Raw genomic sequence first — 19137 nt, 5'->3', positions numbered from 1 at the left:
CTTCTAGCTCTACCCTAAGACTAAATTAAACCTCTGACTCTGAGCTCAGAAACCCAAAAAGGGTAAACAAAACTAAAAACTATGTTTTTTTCTATTTACCTAAGCTAAATCTAAAAACGCTAGAAAGTAAACAAAGACAGAAAAAGAAATACTAGGAAGTAACTTACACAAGACAAGGATCATTCTACATTTTGTTTATTAGTCTATCTCCGGTGCTTAACAAGGCCTAGATCATAACTGGAGCTCAAATAAATGTCATATTAGCTACAAACTAACATTTATCTTGTTTTTTTTATTCTGTAGCACTGTGAATAAGGATTCAGTGCCTCCTGTATGCTACAAGCAATATACAACTTGTTATGTTTTTGTTTTGGTTTTTGAGACAGGGTCTCTCTACATAGCTCTGACTGTTCTGGAACTCACTTTGTAGACCAGGCTGGACTCAAACTCAGAGATCTGCTTGCCTCTGCCTTTTGAGTGCTGACATTAAAGGCAGGTGCCACCATGCCTGGCCAACTGTAGAACTTTTTCAAAATGAGCAAGGATTATTTTTCTTAGGAGGCAGGACAGATAAAAGATATTCTTAACAAAAAATATATAAGATCATTTAAAACAGCTTAGTAGTTAAAGGCACTGACCAGCAAGACTGAAAGCCTGAGTCTAATCTCCAGGATACACTTGGTGGAAGAAAGCACTAATGCCCCCATCACCTACCTCTGCCCCCATATGTTTGCTACTGTGGCATACAAACCCACTCACACACAAATAAATACATTTTTTAAAAATGATAGGTGCTGGAATGTTGGCTCAGCAGTTAAAAATACTTGTTTTTGCAGAGGTCCCAAGTTCAATTTCCAACTCCAGTTCCAGGGGATCTTTCATCTTCTAACCTCCTGGGCACCAGGTACACATATGGTGCACAGACATGCATGCAGTCAAAACATTCATACACATAAAATAATTAAAAAATAAATGTTATAAAGAAAAGTATGTAAATGAATGGCTATATAATTCTCTTACACTTTCTTTTCCTTCAAGAGAAAAACATTAGTTTGTAGCTAACTCCCTGCAACACTGGGGTACAGATGAGCACTGCTGGTTTTTTACATGGGCATTAGGGATCTGAATTCAGACCCTTATGGTGGCATGACACTGTACTGATTGAATTATTTCAGTCCCCAGAGGCTAAAGACTACTGAGCAGAAAGCCTCATTATTCCTTGGTTTTATTAGATCATTTTCTAGATAAATGAATAAGATTCTATTCTATCTAAATAAGATACTCTCGGGCCAGATATGTAACCCTTGAAATGCCTTAGTTCTTTCATCCACAATAAGGTGCTAACAACACTACTGTGTGGCACCAGTGTAATGGTTAAATATAAGCCATGTAAAGCATCCAGAACACAGTGAATAACTTAAAAGTGTCAGTATATGGATGGTTATTAACAATGATTTCTTTAGGCTTTATTTGCATTACACAAACAATCACCAGTACTTTAAAAGGAAATGTATCGATCTATACTATAACTCTGTCAAATAAGATAATCTCTGATTATCTTAGGAAACTAAAAGTTAGTGCATAGCAGTAAAATGTACAGACTTGGCTCTCACACTAAGCATGGTCAGTGTGAAACACAGTTCTAACAGACTCCCTAACCCATTAGCATCTCTTCTAGAGCCCAATATTACCTCTGAATTTCACTTGTTCACCAATGCACCAAGTTTTCCACTGTGACAATTGAAAAACTACATTTCTAGGTCACCTTTAATCATGGTTACCATGCAAACAGATCACACACACACATACACAAATCCTCTACAATACAGGATGCATGTCAATAGTGAATTGCATCACTTCAAATTATACTTATCTCACAAAATATTATTTTAATAACATTAAAGAACTTTTTTGTAGGACCTCTTAAAAAACACGGTATTATAGAGATATCAAAAGTCATCTTACCACATTGCTTGCACAGATACAGGTTTGAATATGTGAACTCTGTTATCTGTTGATACGCTGAACCCACTAAGAGCAAAAGAGAACAGACAAAAGTCCACAAATAAGGGATTTTTCAGGTATTTCAAGTTTGCTAGATCAACTGATGGACTAAATAGAAGAAATAATCAGTATGTCATCTAGAAGTTAACTAGAAGTAAGATGTGATTGAAAAGTTCCAACATGGCAGCTGAGAGAAAGACAATTGGTCTTCTCCAGGGACAAGGATTACATGCTAGGTAATCAAATTCCAAGTGGTCATTACTAAACACATGCACATATGAGCAATACTAAATAAACTCAGTAAGCTGTATTTATGTATACCTATGAATAAATATGAAATAATAATAATTAAACATGAAGTAGTCATGATTTTGAGAGGAAGTGGGGGAACATAAGAGGAGTTGGGAGAGGGTGGAAATTATATAAATACAGTACTCATGATCAAATCCTCAAAAGTAAATTTAAACAAAGAAAAGCATCAACAAATTGATTTTATCTACCAGGCAAAATTAAGGTGTTCTGATGTACATTTCTATTTGGAAGTCTTTTAATTCATAGCAAACTGACCTGGGTTTTATAAATTTGAACAAATATTTCAAACTCTTTGGAACACATTCTAAAAACACCAGGAGGTGGGGGTGGCTGGAAGGAACTGGCTCAGGAAAAGGGTTACACAGCAGGATGACAGCTGGCAGAAGCTGCAGAGGTTATTTCAAACAGAACACATTATCCTCTAGGGGAACACTGCAAGAGCAGTCCCACATGTTCACATTGAAGGGTGAGCCAACAAACTACTACTTCTTTGTCAGCTTAGAAGACTAGAAGGGAGAGACCCTGGCGAGTTGCATTTTATTCTACTTTACAAAGTGGCAGCTTAAAAGGCTGCACTGAGCTGCTCACATGCCAGCTCAGGTGGGCACACTGGGCCTCTCATTCAGCTGAATGAATGAGCCACTAAGACTAAGATGGAACCACACCACTGGGCTTTCTGTAGAAGGGGTGGAAGAGGGAAAGCTCTTACCCGTCACCATCCAGATGAATTAGGGTATCACTCCAGAGAGGCAAGACTAAGCCCATGGTACAAGTGCTACTGCAAGACGAGAAATAATCATTAAGTTACTTACTGTTATTCTAGGAAGCAATCATCATTTATTAACTTTGAATACAAGGGATAAACCTTCAAGCAACAGACTGTCTCATAAATGTTAGAACAGAGAAATTTCTATCATATTACTATTAATCCTGTACACATTCTCAGGATTATTTTAAAGAGATGGCCAGTCATTCCTTATATATTTGACAAAGAAAATTTATTGATTGAACTTCCTATATTGTCTTATAATTAGCTAATATATTAAAAAATTCAAGAAATCACTGCTGACTTGCATTTTCCCAGGATACAAAATCCAACTCAATTCCAAGGATTATATCTTTTTATTTTTTGGGGGAGTTAGAAGGCATAGGAAAAGTATCATGAAAAGTCAGGCTGGCCTCGAACTCACAACAAAGCAGAGACTGGCCTTGAACTCCTGATCCTCCTACCTTCATTTCCCAAGTGCTGGGATTACAGGTGTGCACCAATTTACCTGCCCTCAAGGACTAGTTCTAATGTCAAGAACTATAGCTAGTTATTCAAAATCTTGGAATAAATGACTTGCTCAATTATAAGGATTACTGAACACCAGAAACACCTAGTCTTAAAAGGAAAGGAATTAAAATATGTACAGAAGTAATAGTCATGGATTGTTATCAAGTTAGAGAAATAAAAATACAATTGAAATGAAAGTGTATGAGTGTTTAAATGAGATTTTAAAAACTTTTTATTAAATTCATTTTTATTTTATGTGTATTCTGCCTACATGTATTTCTGTGCACCACTTGCATGGCTTGTGCCTATGGGAGTCAGAAGAGGGTGCTGGATCCCCTGGGACTTGAGTTATAGACGGCTGTAAGCTGTCATGTGAGTGCTGGGAATTGAACCTGAAAGTTGGCACTCTTTTAACTGCTGAGTCACCTTTCCACACTCTTGTTTTGTTTGTTTTAAGAAGGTGTCACAAGCCGGGCGGTGGTGGCGCACGCCTTTAATCCCAGCACTCGGGAGGCAGAGGCAGGCGGATCTCTGTGAGTTCGAGACCAGCCTGGTCTACAAGAGCTAGTTCCAGGACAGGCTCCAAAACCACAGAGAAACCCTGTCTCGAAAAACCAAAAAAAAAGCCGGGCGGTGGTGGCGCACGCCTTTAATCCCAGCACTTGGGAGGCAGAGGCAGGTGAATCTCTGTGAGTTCGAGACCAGCCTGGTCTACAAGAGCTAGTTCCAGGACAGGCTCCAAAGCCACAGAGAAACCCTGTCTCGAAAAACCAAAAAAAAAAAAAAAAAAAAAAAAAGAAGGTGTCACAGTGTAGTCTAGACTGGCCTTGAACTCAAAATTCTCTCCTCTCAGCTGCCTCTACTTTGAGAATACTTTGAGATTTCCACACCTGATAAAATAATGCTGTGTACTGAACTAGCACTATTGAAATGCAGAATAGAGACATCAGCAACCAACAAAAGGGTGGTCCTACTATGTCATACTAAAATCTGTTCCAGGTTCTGGGGGTTGCAACTCAGCGGCAGAGTACTTGCCACCATGTGTGAGGCAGCCTAGGAAGGAAACTGGCTCTCAGCGAATAGAATAGGTTAGTGCGGGAAGCCCTAGCTTCCAGACCAATTATTGTAGGCTCTGTGATTCCACTTTTCTGGATGACCTTTACCATTTTTGTCCCTTTCTCCTCTTAAGGATCTTTAAAGTTTTTAGTTTTGTTTGGTATGGTAGCACACATCTTTAGTTCCAGTACTTGGGAAGCAGAGGCAGGCAGGTCTCTGAGTTTGAGGCCAGTCTACTATACAATAGTAAGTTTCAGGCCAGCCGGGTGACATATAAGACTCTTATCTCACACACAAAAATATCTTCTTGAAGATACATGAATGTATATCTGTGTGTGGGTATGTTCATGTGAATGCAGATGCCTGTGGAGGCCAGATGCTTCATATATTCTGGATCTAGAGTTATAGCCAGTTGTGAGGTAACCCCTGTTTTTGCTGGGAACCATGCCTGGATCCTCTGCAAGAAGAATGCATGCTCTCCTTAGCCATCTCTTCTGCCCCTTATTAAAGATGTGTCTTAAACTACTTCCTGCCTCTGGCCATTTTCCAAAGGATTCTTCATCTGTTCCCTCCCAGTATATCTAGAAAAGCAGTACAGCAGAAAGAACACTGGGTGTGGCAGTGGGACATAGTATGGTTAGGACCACAGACTCTTAGCCAGATAGAGTTCTAGTAAGAGTCTTTCTCCTAGGGACTTGTACATACTAGGAAAGAACTTTTTACCTGCGAGCTACACCCCAGCCTTTAACTATGTAGTCTTAAACAAATTATTTAATTGCTTTGTGTTTGTCTCTTGATCTATGAAAGAGGGACAAAATAACCTCTATTGCATTGTTTTAAGATCAGGTGTATAAAGACACACATAAGGGTGCCTAAACAACAACAATTTATATTTTATAAGTATCTACTATGTCAAAATATCTGGATTTGATCTCTTTTGGTATCGAAACTCCTCTGAGCAGTTACTTAACTCCTCTCAGTCTTAGGTTTATCTTTAAACATAGATAATAAAACCAAAGGAAGGGGTTAGAAGGAGGAAAGGGGGGGAGGATGATATAATTATATCTTAGCTTAAAAAGAAAAATTAAAAAAGGCACATAATAGCTCACAACTGTCTATAATTCTAATTCCAGAGGATCCAATGTCTTTTTTGGGCTCTATGGGTACTACATGCACAGAATGCACAGACATACATGCAGGCAAAACACCCATATACATAAAATAAAAATAAAGAAGACAAATCTTTTTTTTTTTTTTAAGTTTTTTGAGACATGGTTCCTCTGTGCTTTGGAACCTGTCCTAGAATTAGCTCTTGTGGACCAGGCTGGCCTTGAACTCACAGAGATCCGCCTGCCTCTGCCTCCCTGAGTGCTGGGATTATATGTGTAAAAGGCAGGCGCCACTACCACCAGGAAAGAAAACAAATCTTTAAAAGAAGATTTAAAACAAATCTAGGCATGATGGCATAAAGTACATGGGAGGGTGAGGTAGGATAATTGTTGAAGAGCAACAAACAAACAAACATCAGACCATAAAGCTCTGTTATGTTATAAACTGAAGCATACCGTAGATATTTTGAAAAACAAAGTTACACTGTATTATTAGGATACTTTGTAACTTAAACTACAGTACAGTTCTCAAAATAAGCTAAATGAATTGGCTACAACATCACTACCTTGTACATATCAACCAATTTGGCTTCTACTTTGACTAAATATTGGGTTTTTTGGCTTGATGTGGTTTCATTTTTTGAGACAAGGTTTCTGTTATGGCAAAAATAAAATGCCACAGGTTCCCCAAGTGGCGGCAGTGGGCCATGAAAGCAACCGGTCCCAGGCAGGGAGCCATGCAGCGGGTGAGAGACACAGACCTATTAGGCATGCCATGCAGAGAAAGTGGGTATTTATTTAGTGGATTATGGAGGGGAACAGGGGAGAAGGGAGACGGAGGGGGGGGGGAACTGCCTCTTGGAAGACTAGAAGCAGAAGGAAGATCTGCTTGCCTGGCGGGGTGAGTTTGTCTCTTAAAGGGACAGGACAGACCATTACAGTTTCTCTATGTAGCAGCTTTGACTGTCATGGAACTTATCATAGACCAGGCTAGCACCTGCCTCTGCCTCCCAAGTAAGTGCTGGGATTAAGGGCGTGCACCACCACTGCCCAGCTGATTTAATATTGTTTTAAAACATTTTTTATTTGTATAAAATGATACAGTAACTGAGAGTATAAAATTAAAAGTAACTGAGAGTAACTGAGCAATAGTATTCTGAAATCAAGCATTTCTTTCACTGTTCAACAGGCTCACTCAAACAGAAGACATAAACAATTTTATAATGCTAGGCTTACCAAAAAGAAACAATTTTTTAGCTCCTTCAGGTCCCAGTTTGTTTCTGAGATACTGCATATATAAAACAAGGGCTATATATAACAAGATTAGATTAAGGAGAAGGAAGTAGGAAACTACCTGTGTTTCCACATTGGAATTTTATGACCTCTGATTTGGACTTTTACCCCACCTGGACTTATAGTGTGTGTGTTTGTTTTTAATCATTTTATTTTGTGTGCACGGGGTAGCATGTTGGAGGTTAGAAGAGAACAATTTGAGGGAGTTGGTTCTCTCCACCATCTGGGTCCCAGGGACCTGACCTCAGGCTGTCAGCTTGTCAGCAGGTGCATTGACCCATTCAGCCATCTCACCAAGTTTGTTTTAGTCAGTGCTTTATCATGGCAACCCAAAGCAAACCAGTGCAACTTCTATGCACAAGCTAGGGTAAAGGCTGAATAGGAAACTTTTCCTAGTAACACTGGGATCTCCCTGCTTCTACAATCAGACTCATTGTCATCTATAACCCTGCCTCCAAACCCAGGGCTATATTCTTGCTAGCAATCCCTCTCTACATGCTACCATTTTTTTTTTTTTTTGGTGGATAAATTCACCCAGGCCTGGGTCATTCCCCTAGCTACTGCACAATTCCATTCTAGTCCTGAACATGGAAGTCATGGTTTGAGACATCTGGCAGGATTTCCTGAGGCTTATTATCTCAGAGTGTAAAGATCTGCTTAGCAGCCACATTCCACAGTCTTTCCAAAGATTCTTCAGAAGAGTAGGGAAATAGAACAGAGAAGCCTCAAGCCTTAAGGATACAACCCTCTACCCTCCCCCCAAACCCAAAAACAATAACAACAACAATCTAGGTTCTGTCAGATCTATCTTTAATTACACATTAACCCAGGACAGGACTATTGGTACGTTACCAAGAAAGGCATGTACCTAAGGATTACCAAGGTAGAACAGCAAAAAGCAACTTTTCCCCCAAAATATATATTTCCATTTGTTTACTTATCATTAGTACCTAGCAATGAGAGAAAGGTAAGGAATAATAGTAAATTAGAAATAGCCAAAGACATTTAGCAAGTTTGCTTGTCTCTGAAGATCATGGCCAAGACTTTTTTCTAGTTTTATGCCTTTATTTGTGTGTCTATATGTGTGTACATATGTTCATATGTTTATGGGGTGCATGTGGAAGTCAGACGTCAACTTTGGGTATCTTCCTCAATTGCTCTTTACCTTAGAGACAGTTTCTTTTTTTTTTTTTTTTTTTTTTTTTTTGGTTTTTCGAGACAGGGTTTCTCTGTGGTTTTGGAGCCTGTCCTGGAACTAGCTCTTGTAGACCAGGCTGGTCTCGAACTCACAGAGATCCGCCTACCTCTGCCTCCCAAGTGCTGGGATTAAAGGCGTGCGCCACCACCGCCCGGCCTGCGCCACCACCGCCCGGCCGACAGTTTCTTACTGAACTCCATTCTCATAGATTTGGCTAGGCTGACTCCCTGGCTGACCATCTGCCAACCAGCAAGTCCTAGAGCTTACCCTGTCTCCACTTCCTCAGTGCTGGGATTACAGGCACATGCTGCTGTGCCTAGATTTTCACCAATGCTAGGGATTGAACTCAGGTACTTGAGCTTGCATGGCAAATACTTTACCAATTGAACCATCTCCTCAGGCTGTCATGAATTACTTTTTAACTTAAAACTTTCATTATCACATATTCACTATAAAAAATAATGAGTTTCACTGTGATACTTTCATACACATATTCCAATAATTTCATAAAAATATATATTGTAATGGTTTGAATAAGAACGGTCCCATAGGCTCATATATTTGAATGCTTAGTCATCAGGAAGTGGTACTACTTTTTCTTTTTTTTTCTTTTTTTTTTTGTTTTTTGAGACAGGGTTTCTCTGTGTAACAGCCCCAGATGTTCTGCAACTCCCTCCGTAGACCAGGCTGGCCTCAAACTCACAGAGATCCACCTGCCTCTGCCTCCCAAGTGCTGGGATTAAGGCATCTGCCACTAATGCCTGGCTGAAGTAGCACTACTTGAGAAATATTATGAAGTGTGGCCTTGTTGGAGAAAGTGTCACTGGGGTGGGCTTTGAGGTTTCAAAAGCCCAAGTCAGGCCCAATGGTTCTCTTTTCCTGCTGCCTGTGGATCTGAGCATAGAACTCTTGGTTTCTTCTCTAGCACCAAGCCTGCCTGTGTGCTGTCATGCTCCTTGCCATGACGATAAAGGACCAAACATCTGAAATTGTTACCAAGCCCCAGTTAAATGCTTTCTTTTATAAGAGTTGCTGTGGTCATGGTGTCTCTTCTCAGCAATACAACAGTGACCAAGACATATATCAAGAATACAAGCCGGGTATGGTGGCTCACACCATTAGTCCCAGCACCTGGGAGGCAGAGGCAGGCTGATCTCTGAGTTTGAGGCCAGTCTGGAAAGATCAGACATAGAAAGATCCTGTCTCAAAAAGACAACACACACACACACACACACACACAGGCACACATGCACACCCCTCACCCTCTTACCTTCTTGTCCCACTTTATCTAGAATTTTAAAAGCATAATTATGTAAGATATTTTTGTACTAGCTCAAATAATTATACTAGGTTATTCAAAAGATAGTTTTATGGTACCACACCTGTCATTAGAAGAAAAATCCATTCCCAGGACAATGCTTTCTTCAGTGTCTTGTCTACCATTAGTTGAAACCACTACCATATAGCGTGTTCGATTTTGGTAAGTACTTTCCAATCTTACAGCCTGAGGTCAAAAAGAACAAAGAAACAAAGAATTCAGAGAAATTTTAAATCATTTAATCTTTTTTTTTTTTAAAAAAAACCAGTATCTCATTGCATGCTACCAAGGCAAAAGAGTCACCTCTTTTAGTGGGAGACCTAAATTAAAAATTCAACTCCTATATTAACTATAAATCTTTTGATATAATACTAAATTAACAGGAGGGAGATAAAATAAGACCTATGTTGCTATAAGAATCTTATAACTGTAGGTATACAATCTACACTTAAGGCAGGCCCCATGCCCAGTGGCAGATGGCCAACACAAAATGAACTCAATGGTATTTTTGATTTTTTTTGGGGAGGGGGGGAAGAGTCTTGTACTACTTTGGGATTTTTTTTTTTTAAACTTAACCTTACTGGTCTTTTGCATATATTATGGTTTTCGATTTTGTGTTTTCACTGATTTTTGTGTGTATCTGCGTTTCTTGTGCATCTTTGCTGTTTTTTCTTCTTATTTATTCTAATTTGTTTTAAAGAGAGAGAAAGTATGGAGTTGGATGGGTGAAATGAGGGAGAGGAAACTATGATCAGAATATACTCTATGAAAAAATTTATATTCAGTAAAAAATAAAATGAACACTTATACAGTATAAGTATATAAGTCACTATAAATATACATTAAGTTGATCAAACTCAAAATGCTATAGATGTATATTTTATTGAAATATATAGTATTCACATATAAAGTATATATGTAATACTTTATAAAATAAACAATATATATATTATTTTTATATAATAAAACAATATATAACATTTTTATCTGTCTTAAATAGTCTATGTATCTCTATGTACTTACCTATCTCCACAAGCTTTGGGGTAAGGTAATACCCATTTTTACCACACCCATTTCTCCTGGTAAAGAGTCTTTGTTTCACCAAGCTTTAGTCAGCGTTTTGGACTTTGTCCTACTTAGATCTAGCTGTACAATACCTTACAAAATTAAACTTCAGCAAGAACTCTCAATAAATTTGTTTATCTAGAGTCCATATCATCCTAACCCGATAATCCTTGACATCTACCTGGGTTTTTCATCTTCCACCATTTCCCAAGTGGTTTATGATCACCTTTGCTTATCTTCAACTAAAATCCTCTAAATCATTTTAAGACAAAACTTGATACTGAGGGTTCTCTGAAATAAAAGGCCCATGTAGCCATTACTGAGAAAGACCTTATCTACAGGTAAGTTTTCTAACCACCTGTAGGGAAGTGAGGTAGCAGATGGAAGCATGCCTGCTGGGCTTCTGAGTGAAAGCATATTATAATAGTTACTTTCTGTTGCTATGATCAAACACCATGACCAAGGCAACTCATAGAAGGAAGTGCTGATTTGGGCTTTAGGGTTCCGGAAGGAGAGTTCATAGCGGGGAGACGTGCGGAAGTCAGCTGGAGCAGGAAGCTCAGGGAGCACGTTTTACCCACAGAAGCTATAAACCCTCAAAGCTTCTTCTCTATGAATGTCCTCCAGGAAGGCACTACTGATTTCTCCAGCAAAACAGAAACTGGGGACCAAGTTTTCAGAGACTTGAGCCTATAGAAAACACTTCTTACTCAAACCACTGCACGTTTATAGGGAAAAGTTTGAGAGGGAAAGAACCAGCACTGACTACAGGAAGGAGAGAACTAAGGAGAAGCAGGAAAGACGTTTGAGGCAGGAGGTCAATCTGTACGAAGGACTCATTGTTTCTTGACTGGTTGGGGTGCATTTATAAGGAGACTGGTACACAGCTACGTGTTATGCTCTCCAGAATTCAGCCTAGCTTTCAAAATCTATTAAGTTAATTTAGCACAAAGGTATTAACTGATTGACTTTCCTTTTATATCTTCCCCTCTATCCTCTAACCCTTATAATTTAGGATAGTTCAGGAATTTTAAAACCATATTCGCTTAATTTGTGTGCATGTGGTGTACCCATCTCTGCATGGATCTGTAGAAATCAGGTCAATTCTGGGCATCTTCTTCTATCCTTAATTACTCTTTGCTTTACTTTCTGAGACAGGATCTCTTCACTAACCCTAAAGATCATTTGTCTAGACTGGTTGGCTTGTGTACCGGGATCATAGGCACATGTTGTTATGCGTGGCTTCTTCTTAGATTATTTTATGTGTACAAGTGTTTTGTCAGCAATGAAAGTACATCACATGTATAACTGATGCCCCTGGAGGCATCAGATCCCTTCAAACTGGAATTATAGATGGTTGTGTGCTGCCATGTGGGTGCTGGGAACTGAACCTGGATCCTCCACAAGAGAAGCTAGCGCTCTTAATGGAAGAGCCATCTCTTTGGGCCTTTTAAATTTTTTTAAGACAGGGACTGTATATGTAGCCCTGGATGTCCTAGAGCTTACTATATAGACTAGGCTGGCCTCAAATTCAGAGGGATCCACCCACCTCTGCCTCAGCTTCTTCTTTACCTCAACAATAAAAGATTCCTTTTCAGAAGCTTCTTAGTTTTCAAAAGTTTTAATTCATTGCTTATACATTCAAAGCACCTTTAGAAAATTGGAATGTAAACAGGATCTTCTATGACATTAAAGACTTACCTGTTAGTGAGATAATGGCAGTATGGTTATTGTCCTGTTTAAATATCTGAAGTGAAATGTCAGGGTGCCTGAATTTTATTTTAAAATATCCCAATGAAAAGAGAAAGAAGGGGGAATAGATGAAAGAAACTAGGCAAATGGTGATGGCTCCTAAAGTTAACTCAGAAATTTTCTGGGATATATTTTTTGTGACGACGTAAACGAATGTAGACAGATTATAAAAATATATACAGCTTTAATAGGGAAATAGACTTACAGGACCACAGGTTCCCGCGGAGAACAGGAAAAGCAGAGAAAAAGGGGCTGCTGGGATCACACCCGGCAGATTTATCAGTAAACATTAGCCCGAGGCGAACACGCCCCCAATGGGTGGGGCTATATCCCTACATCTTTTTACTTTGATTGTTTGGAAAATTTCTTAATAAGTTAAAAAGATCACTGTATAAATAAAAAACAAAACAAAATGGTCTTCAGGCAACATTCATTTGAAATATTTGCTCTACATATGCTGCACATGCAATGACAGCACAGTGCTGCGAAGTCAGTAGTGGAGGATGGAGACTTACGTTCTCCCCTTGGAAAACGCTACTCTACTCTTATTGTCTCAAAAATCAAATAAATTAATTAAATTAAATAGAGACAATCTCATGTGGCCCAGGCTGGCTTCGAACTTATATAGTCAAGGAAAATTCCTTTTTTTTATAGATTTATTTATTTATTTATACAGTATCCTGCCTGTAGGCCAGAAGAGGGCACCAGATCTCATTATAGATGGCTGCGAGCCACCATGTGGTTGCTGGGAATTGAACTCAGGACCTCTGGAAGAGCAGTCAGTGCTCTTAACCACTGAGCCATCTCTCCAGCCTTCAAGGAAAATTCTTAACTGGTCCTTCTGCCTCCGCCTCACAAGGGCTAGGATTATAGGTATCTACCACCTTGTTTAGTTTCTGTGGTGCTGGAGATGGGACCCAGGGCTTCAAGGATTCTGAGCAAGCACTCCACCAATTAAGTTAAAAACTTATCTTTATGCCTCTGTTCTGATATTCCTAAGAAAAGCTAGGAAAGTGAAAACAGAAGAAGTGGCTATATTAAAGCTTATTTGTTATAACAGACATAACCCAAATGTAATACCACCATTCTGGTGCCAAAACATAAGCTGTACTGGGCACTTTATATTCCATGAAGAAAAGTTTCAAAGTCAAATTCACTTATGTGACACTAAGAGGAACAAACATTTAAATGGAATAGTCTAGAATTAGTCAGCTGAGATCCAGGAGAAGCATTACACACAAGCTATGGATGACAGTCAACACATATGAGGTGGATTGGGAGGCAGCTTTGGAGTTCCTTATAGAAACACTCAAAATACACATGTTATTTCCCAAGTTAAGTTTATTTAGTGTGAGAAGTATAGAAGCTGGTTCTCTCCTTCCACCACATGGGTCCTTGGGACAGAACTCAAGTTGCCAGGGTTGGTGCAAACTACCTTAGCTTTAATGCCCAAATTATCTCACCAGCCCCCTAAATTGTTATTTTAACTAGACAAGCTGGTGCACGTAAAACCAGATTTGAAAAAAATTTAATTAATTGTATGCACATGAAAGATGGTGTATACCATGGTGCACATATGGAGGTCAGAGGACACATAGTCTGTAGGAGATGGTTCTCTCCTTCCACCATGTGGGGCCTGGGGATCAAACTCAGGTCGTCGGCCTTAGTAGCTGGTCTCAAATTTGCTATGTAGCCTGGGAGGAGAATTACCTTGAACTTCTGATCCTCCCCAGTGCAAGTGCTATCTTGCCTGGTTTATATGGTACTGGAGTTTGAACCCAGGGCATCATACATGGTAGGCAAGCACTCTACCAACTTAGCTACATCCCAGAACTTCTTATAAAAAAGATCTCAGCTCTCATTACAGGTTTAAATTTGAGCATGCCTTGGCATTTCTAAAATGTGAAATGTGTTAGGAACACTTTTACCTACAAATACAAATGTGTGGAAACAACTGAACTGTGATTCTAATAAATTTTAAAAAACTGAATCATTTTTCTTTAGCTATGTATTATGTAGTATATATATATGTATATGTATACTGTATTTGCGTGTGTTGTACATTATGTGGAGGCAAGAGCTCAACAATGGGTGTCTTACTCAATTATTTTTTTCTTTTATTCATTTTACATACCCACTACAGTTCCCCTTCGCTTCTTTCCTCCCACTTCCCGCATCCACTCCTCAGAGAGGGTAATGCTTCCCATGGAGAGTCAATAAAGCCTGGCATATCAACTTGATGCAGGACCAAGTCCATCCCCCCTGCACCAAGGCTGAGCAAGGTATCCCACCATAGGGAATGGGCTCCAAAAAACCAGTTCATGCATCAGGGATAAATCCTGGTCCCACTGCCAGGGGTCCCACAAACAGACCAAGCCACACAACTGTCACCCACATGCAGAGGGCCTAGTTCAGTTCCATGCAGACTCTCCAGCTGTCAGTTCAGAGTCCATGAGTTCCCACTAGCTTGGGTCAGCTATTTCTGTAGGTTTTCCCATCATCATCTTGGCCTCCCCTTGCTCAAATAATCCCTCCCGCCTCTCTTCGATTGGATTCCAGGAGCTTGGTCCAGTGCTTGGCTGTGGATCTCTGCATCTGATTCCATCAGTTACTGGATGAAGGTTCGTATTTGTCATTCTGGGTTTGGGTTACTTCACTCAGGATGATTTTTTCTAGTTCCATCCATTTGTCTGCAAATTTCATAATGTCATTGTTTCCTCAATTATTCTGTCATATTCTCTGAAATGGGCTCTTTTGCTGAACCTTGAGTTCACCGATTTGGCTAGACTGGATGGCCAGCAAGCCCAGGGATGCTGTCTTTGCCTCTTCAGTGCTTAGATTATAGGTATGAACTATTAACACCAGCTTTTTTTTTTTATCTCAAGTCCTCAGAGTTGTGCAATAAGCACTATACTGACTAAGCCATCTCGTTAGCTTTCTTTGTCTGATGGTTCATATGTCAATTAGTGGCAACTGACTAAGTCAAGGTTGATGAAAGAAAAAAAAATCTTCCTAAAGATTTATAGTCTATAAGCATGCTATCTGGCCTAAGACATTTTGATAAGTGATATTCAGTACAAATATTTCCTGTCTTTTTAATATTTAACTTATAATATCAAGAATCTTTATTCAAAGAATCATCTTAAGTCCATCTCAGTCCAATTCAAATACTGAACCTAAGCAGAGCAATTCACAGGTCCTACCTGGCACAAGAGCTTTTCTCATCCCCATCATCAAATAGCCAGAAACAGTTGGCTTGAAACATATACCACATCTTTGTTTTAAATTTCTTTTCTTTTCTTTTTTTAATTTTTTTTTTGGTTTTTTGAGACAGGGTTTCTCTGTAACTTTGGAGCCTGTACTGCTACCATAGCCTGGTCCTTAAATTTGTTTTCTTCACGATTCTAGACCATGCGTCTGGATGCAGTATTTATCCTCAGGGAAGCCACATTATGAAAACACAATGTCTAGAGAAGCAGTTCACCCAATTCATCAGAAAAGTTTCAAAAGTATGTAAGTATTAAATTTTTGCCAAAAGAACAAGTAAATTCAGTGGCTAAGATTAAAATAAACTTTAGATATGACATTAATAAACTAAAGAAAACTATCTTCAAGAGTTTGAGAAACGTTTGGATAAAAAAGAATACCAAGTTTTAAAAAAATTCTATAAACTATATTCTGTAGAATCACTGAAAACCATGCTCAAGGCTAAAGATATAGCTCAGTGGTTGGGCACTTGTCTAGCAAGCACAAGAGACCCCAAGTCTAATCCCCAGCACAGTCAACACCTCCTTGCCAAATTCATGATTAATTTATTGACATGCAAGATATTCATTAAAAACACGTTAAAAGACATTATATGTCTTACTTTATAAAACAACAAAACAAAACTCAGCAGGGCTGTGCTAGTTTACTCAACTGTCCACCCTGGCCTTATGCGAAAACCAAGACAGAATGGAGAGTTGCTTATTCAGGAATGCTCTTTCTCAGGGTGTGGGATATGGTAGTTTCCTCTTCATTCCTTTTGAATTATCTGATTTGGAAAACAAAAACCAACCCGCACATAATACACTTATTAAAAAAATCATTTCCACTGTTGAAAAATTTAACATATTGTAAAACTAAAACAAAAAAAAATTTTCTTAAATTATTCTGTCAAGTTCTTAGTTTTTGCAAAAACTTCATTGAAGCTTCTGTAAATATTCCGAAAATCATTAATTTCTCACTTGGTTTTTAAGTAGTCCTTTGATAATTCAGAAGACCACTATAAACCATTTCCTTACTTAACAACAAGTTTCTTAAATATTGAAGTAACAGTTATACCTGTACTTGGAAAGTCTCCCAGAGGAAACATCGTTTTCAATGTTTAAGTAAAAAATGGGGTTTGGTTGGGTTATTAAGAAGAATAAAGCCAGGTAGGGGTGGCACACGCCTTTAATCCCAGCACTCGGGAGGCAGAGGCAGGCGGATCTCTGTGAGTTCCAGGCCAGTCAGGATAGATAGTGAAACCCTGTCTCGAGAAACCACGGGGGTGGGGGGGTGGGGGTTGGGGGTGGAAGAAAGCAGGACTTTGATTCAGTTAACTATCCAACTTTTAAACTTATGTACAAGTCCTGAGATAAGAATTTTAGCATTCCAAATTTAACTCCAAACAAAAGCCTTTGCTTTGGGTCTACAAATGCCTCTTTCAGTTAGAAAGTGCTAATTTGTCCAAAATCACACAATGCATTTACTCATTTTCCTGAAGATGACTCAGTCAATAATCTGAAACATAATGAGTATGTGTTTGTAACAATTCAAAATAACTATAAAATGGCTTGTTATTTTAATGATTAATTCAGAGGCACGAGTGACAACTTTTTGAACTTACGCTCTGTAAATGTAATACATACACGAGCCTCTGTGTCAAAGTCTAAGAAGCTGAAGCTGCACATTTTAGTAGGAAAAGAGGATTTAATCCTCGACTCTGCTTTCCTAACTTTATCCTTCATTCTTTCAAGTTTCATGTGGCAAATTTAGGGGTTCAAACTAAACTTCAGAGGTTTATGAATGAGAAAAGGATAGAACATAGGATGACATCCTCAGCTTTGGCTTTCCCAAGCCACACCATGTTCAAAGCTACGGGCAAATTTCCAGCCTGTACAAGTGACTATGGAGACTGACTTTAGTAAAATTATACTCAAAAGTGTGATCAGCATCTTTTGGAAGCTTGTTAAAAATGTAAATAATCTCTGCTTCCTCCCCATCAACCAAACTCTGCCAGCGTAGTCCGGAAACTGGTAGCTGAAAGCAGCTCTTGAGATGATTCTGATATTCCCTAAAGTCTTAGGACCACTGCTTTAGAGTACTAACGCCAAAAGAATAGTCTCCGTGTCCCACAGCTGGCTTCTTAAAGAATTACTTGAGGAAATATATATAAAAAATGCAGATGGCCAGAAAGACAACTCAGTAGGTAAAATTTGTGTACAAACCTGGTGATCTGAGCTCAATCCTTGGAGTCCAGTGTGGAAGGAGAAAACCAACTCCTGAAAGTTCTCTGACCTCCATACTACATTTTGGCATAAGTATCCCTATTCACTTTCTCACATGTTCATACAAACATACATATATACACATGTTAAATACTTTTTAAAATGCAGACAATAATGGGAAGATGGCACAGCAGGTGAAATCTCAGTGAGAGAACTTATTTTTAAAAATAAGGTAGACTGTAGTGGAGAAGACACCTAACGTCAACCTAAAGTTTCCACACACATGGTGAGTGTACTTGCGCATAGGTATATACCAAACAAATTATTAAAACTTTTAAGAAAAAGTTTGACCAGGTGGTGGTGGTGCATGCCTTTAATTCCAGCACTCAGGAGGCAGAGGCAGGTGGCTCTCTGAGTTTGACACCAGACTGGTCTACAAAAGTGAGTTCCAGGACAGAAAAAAAAAAAAAAAAAAAAAAGAAAGAAAAAGTATGCATCAATCAATGAATAAGGTGGAGAATGATTAAAGAGGAGAGTTATTGAGGAAGATGACACCTAACATTAGCCTCTGGCTTCTACATCTATATGTACACACAGAGCACAGAACCAGCATTTGAGAGATCAGTTAATAAAATGAAAAGGTAAAGTAAAGGATGAATCAGTGATTACCAGAGGGTTCAGAAGCTTGATCCACTTTCCACAGTCACTCTCACACTTTGCTCATTCACTCTCTTGTTGGGGAGGAAGTAGAAGCCAGCTATTTGAATTTAATATGCCTGTGGCTTAGTCAACTTCCAAACTACTACTCTAACCTAGAGGGTCTGATGCTCACACACTTGGATAACATTAACAACTGCCTAGTGTACATCCTTTTGTCTATTCTGTATTAGCTTCTAGACAATCTTCCTTAGATACTATAGCTGGCTCATGCTATTTCTTGGCTCAAAAACTTGTATTTTGCAACTGCTTCATGAAGAATGACTGGCTTTATAGTAATCTAGGGGATCAAATACAAACGTAAATGTGAAATAAGCCAATGGATACTAAACAGAACCACATGCTCATCTCACACAGAGATCCGCCTTCTTCTGACTCCCAAGTTCTGGGATTAGAGGTACGTGCCATTACGCCTAGGTGTTGTTTGGTCTTTGAGAGTGTCTTGTTGGTATATTATTTCATTTAGACCAGGCTGGCCTTGAACTTGAAGTAGCTCTCTTGTTTCAGCTTCTCAAGAACTGGGATGATAGGTGTGTACCACTATGCTAGGTATTCATTCTACTTTG

The 19137-nt window shown here is 39.0% G+C and overlaps 1 protein-coding gene across 1 annotated transcript in view; it reads right to left on the bottom strand.

Annotated features, from left to right (window-relative positions):
• Nucleotides 1–19137, bottom strand: part of Ssh2 (slingshot protein phosphatase 2) — a 238147-nt gene that overhangs the window by 44118 nt on the left and 174892 nt on the right. The window contains exons 5-7 of the mRNA XM_057774283.1: nucleotides 9631–9752; nucleotides 3026–3094; nucleotides 1966–2031 (exon numbers count right to left, since the gene is read on the bottom strand). Coding sequence (XP_057630266.1) covers nucleotides 1966–2031; nucleotides 3026–3094; nucleotides 9631–9752 — 257 coding nt within the window. The remainder of the gene's footprint in view (nucleotides 1–1965; nucleotides 2032–3025; nucleotides 3095–9630; nucleotides 9753–19137) is intronic.

The sequence above is a fragment of the Chionomys nivalis genome, chromosome 7 (assembly GCF_950005125.1).
Source record: "Chionomys nivalis chromosome 7, mChiNiv1.1, whole genome shotgun sequence".
Classification (NCBI taxonomy): Eukaryota; Metazoa; Chordata; class Mammalia; order Rodentia; family Cricetidae; genus Chionomys; species Chionomys nivalis.
This window is presented reverse-complemented; position numbering and strand designations above follow the sequence as displayed.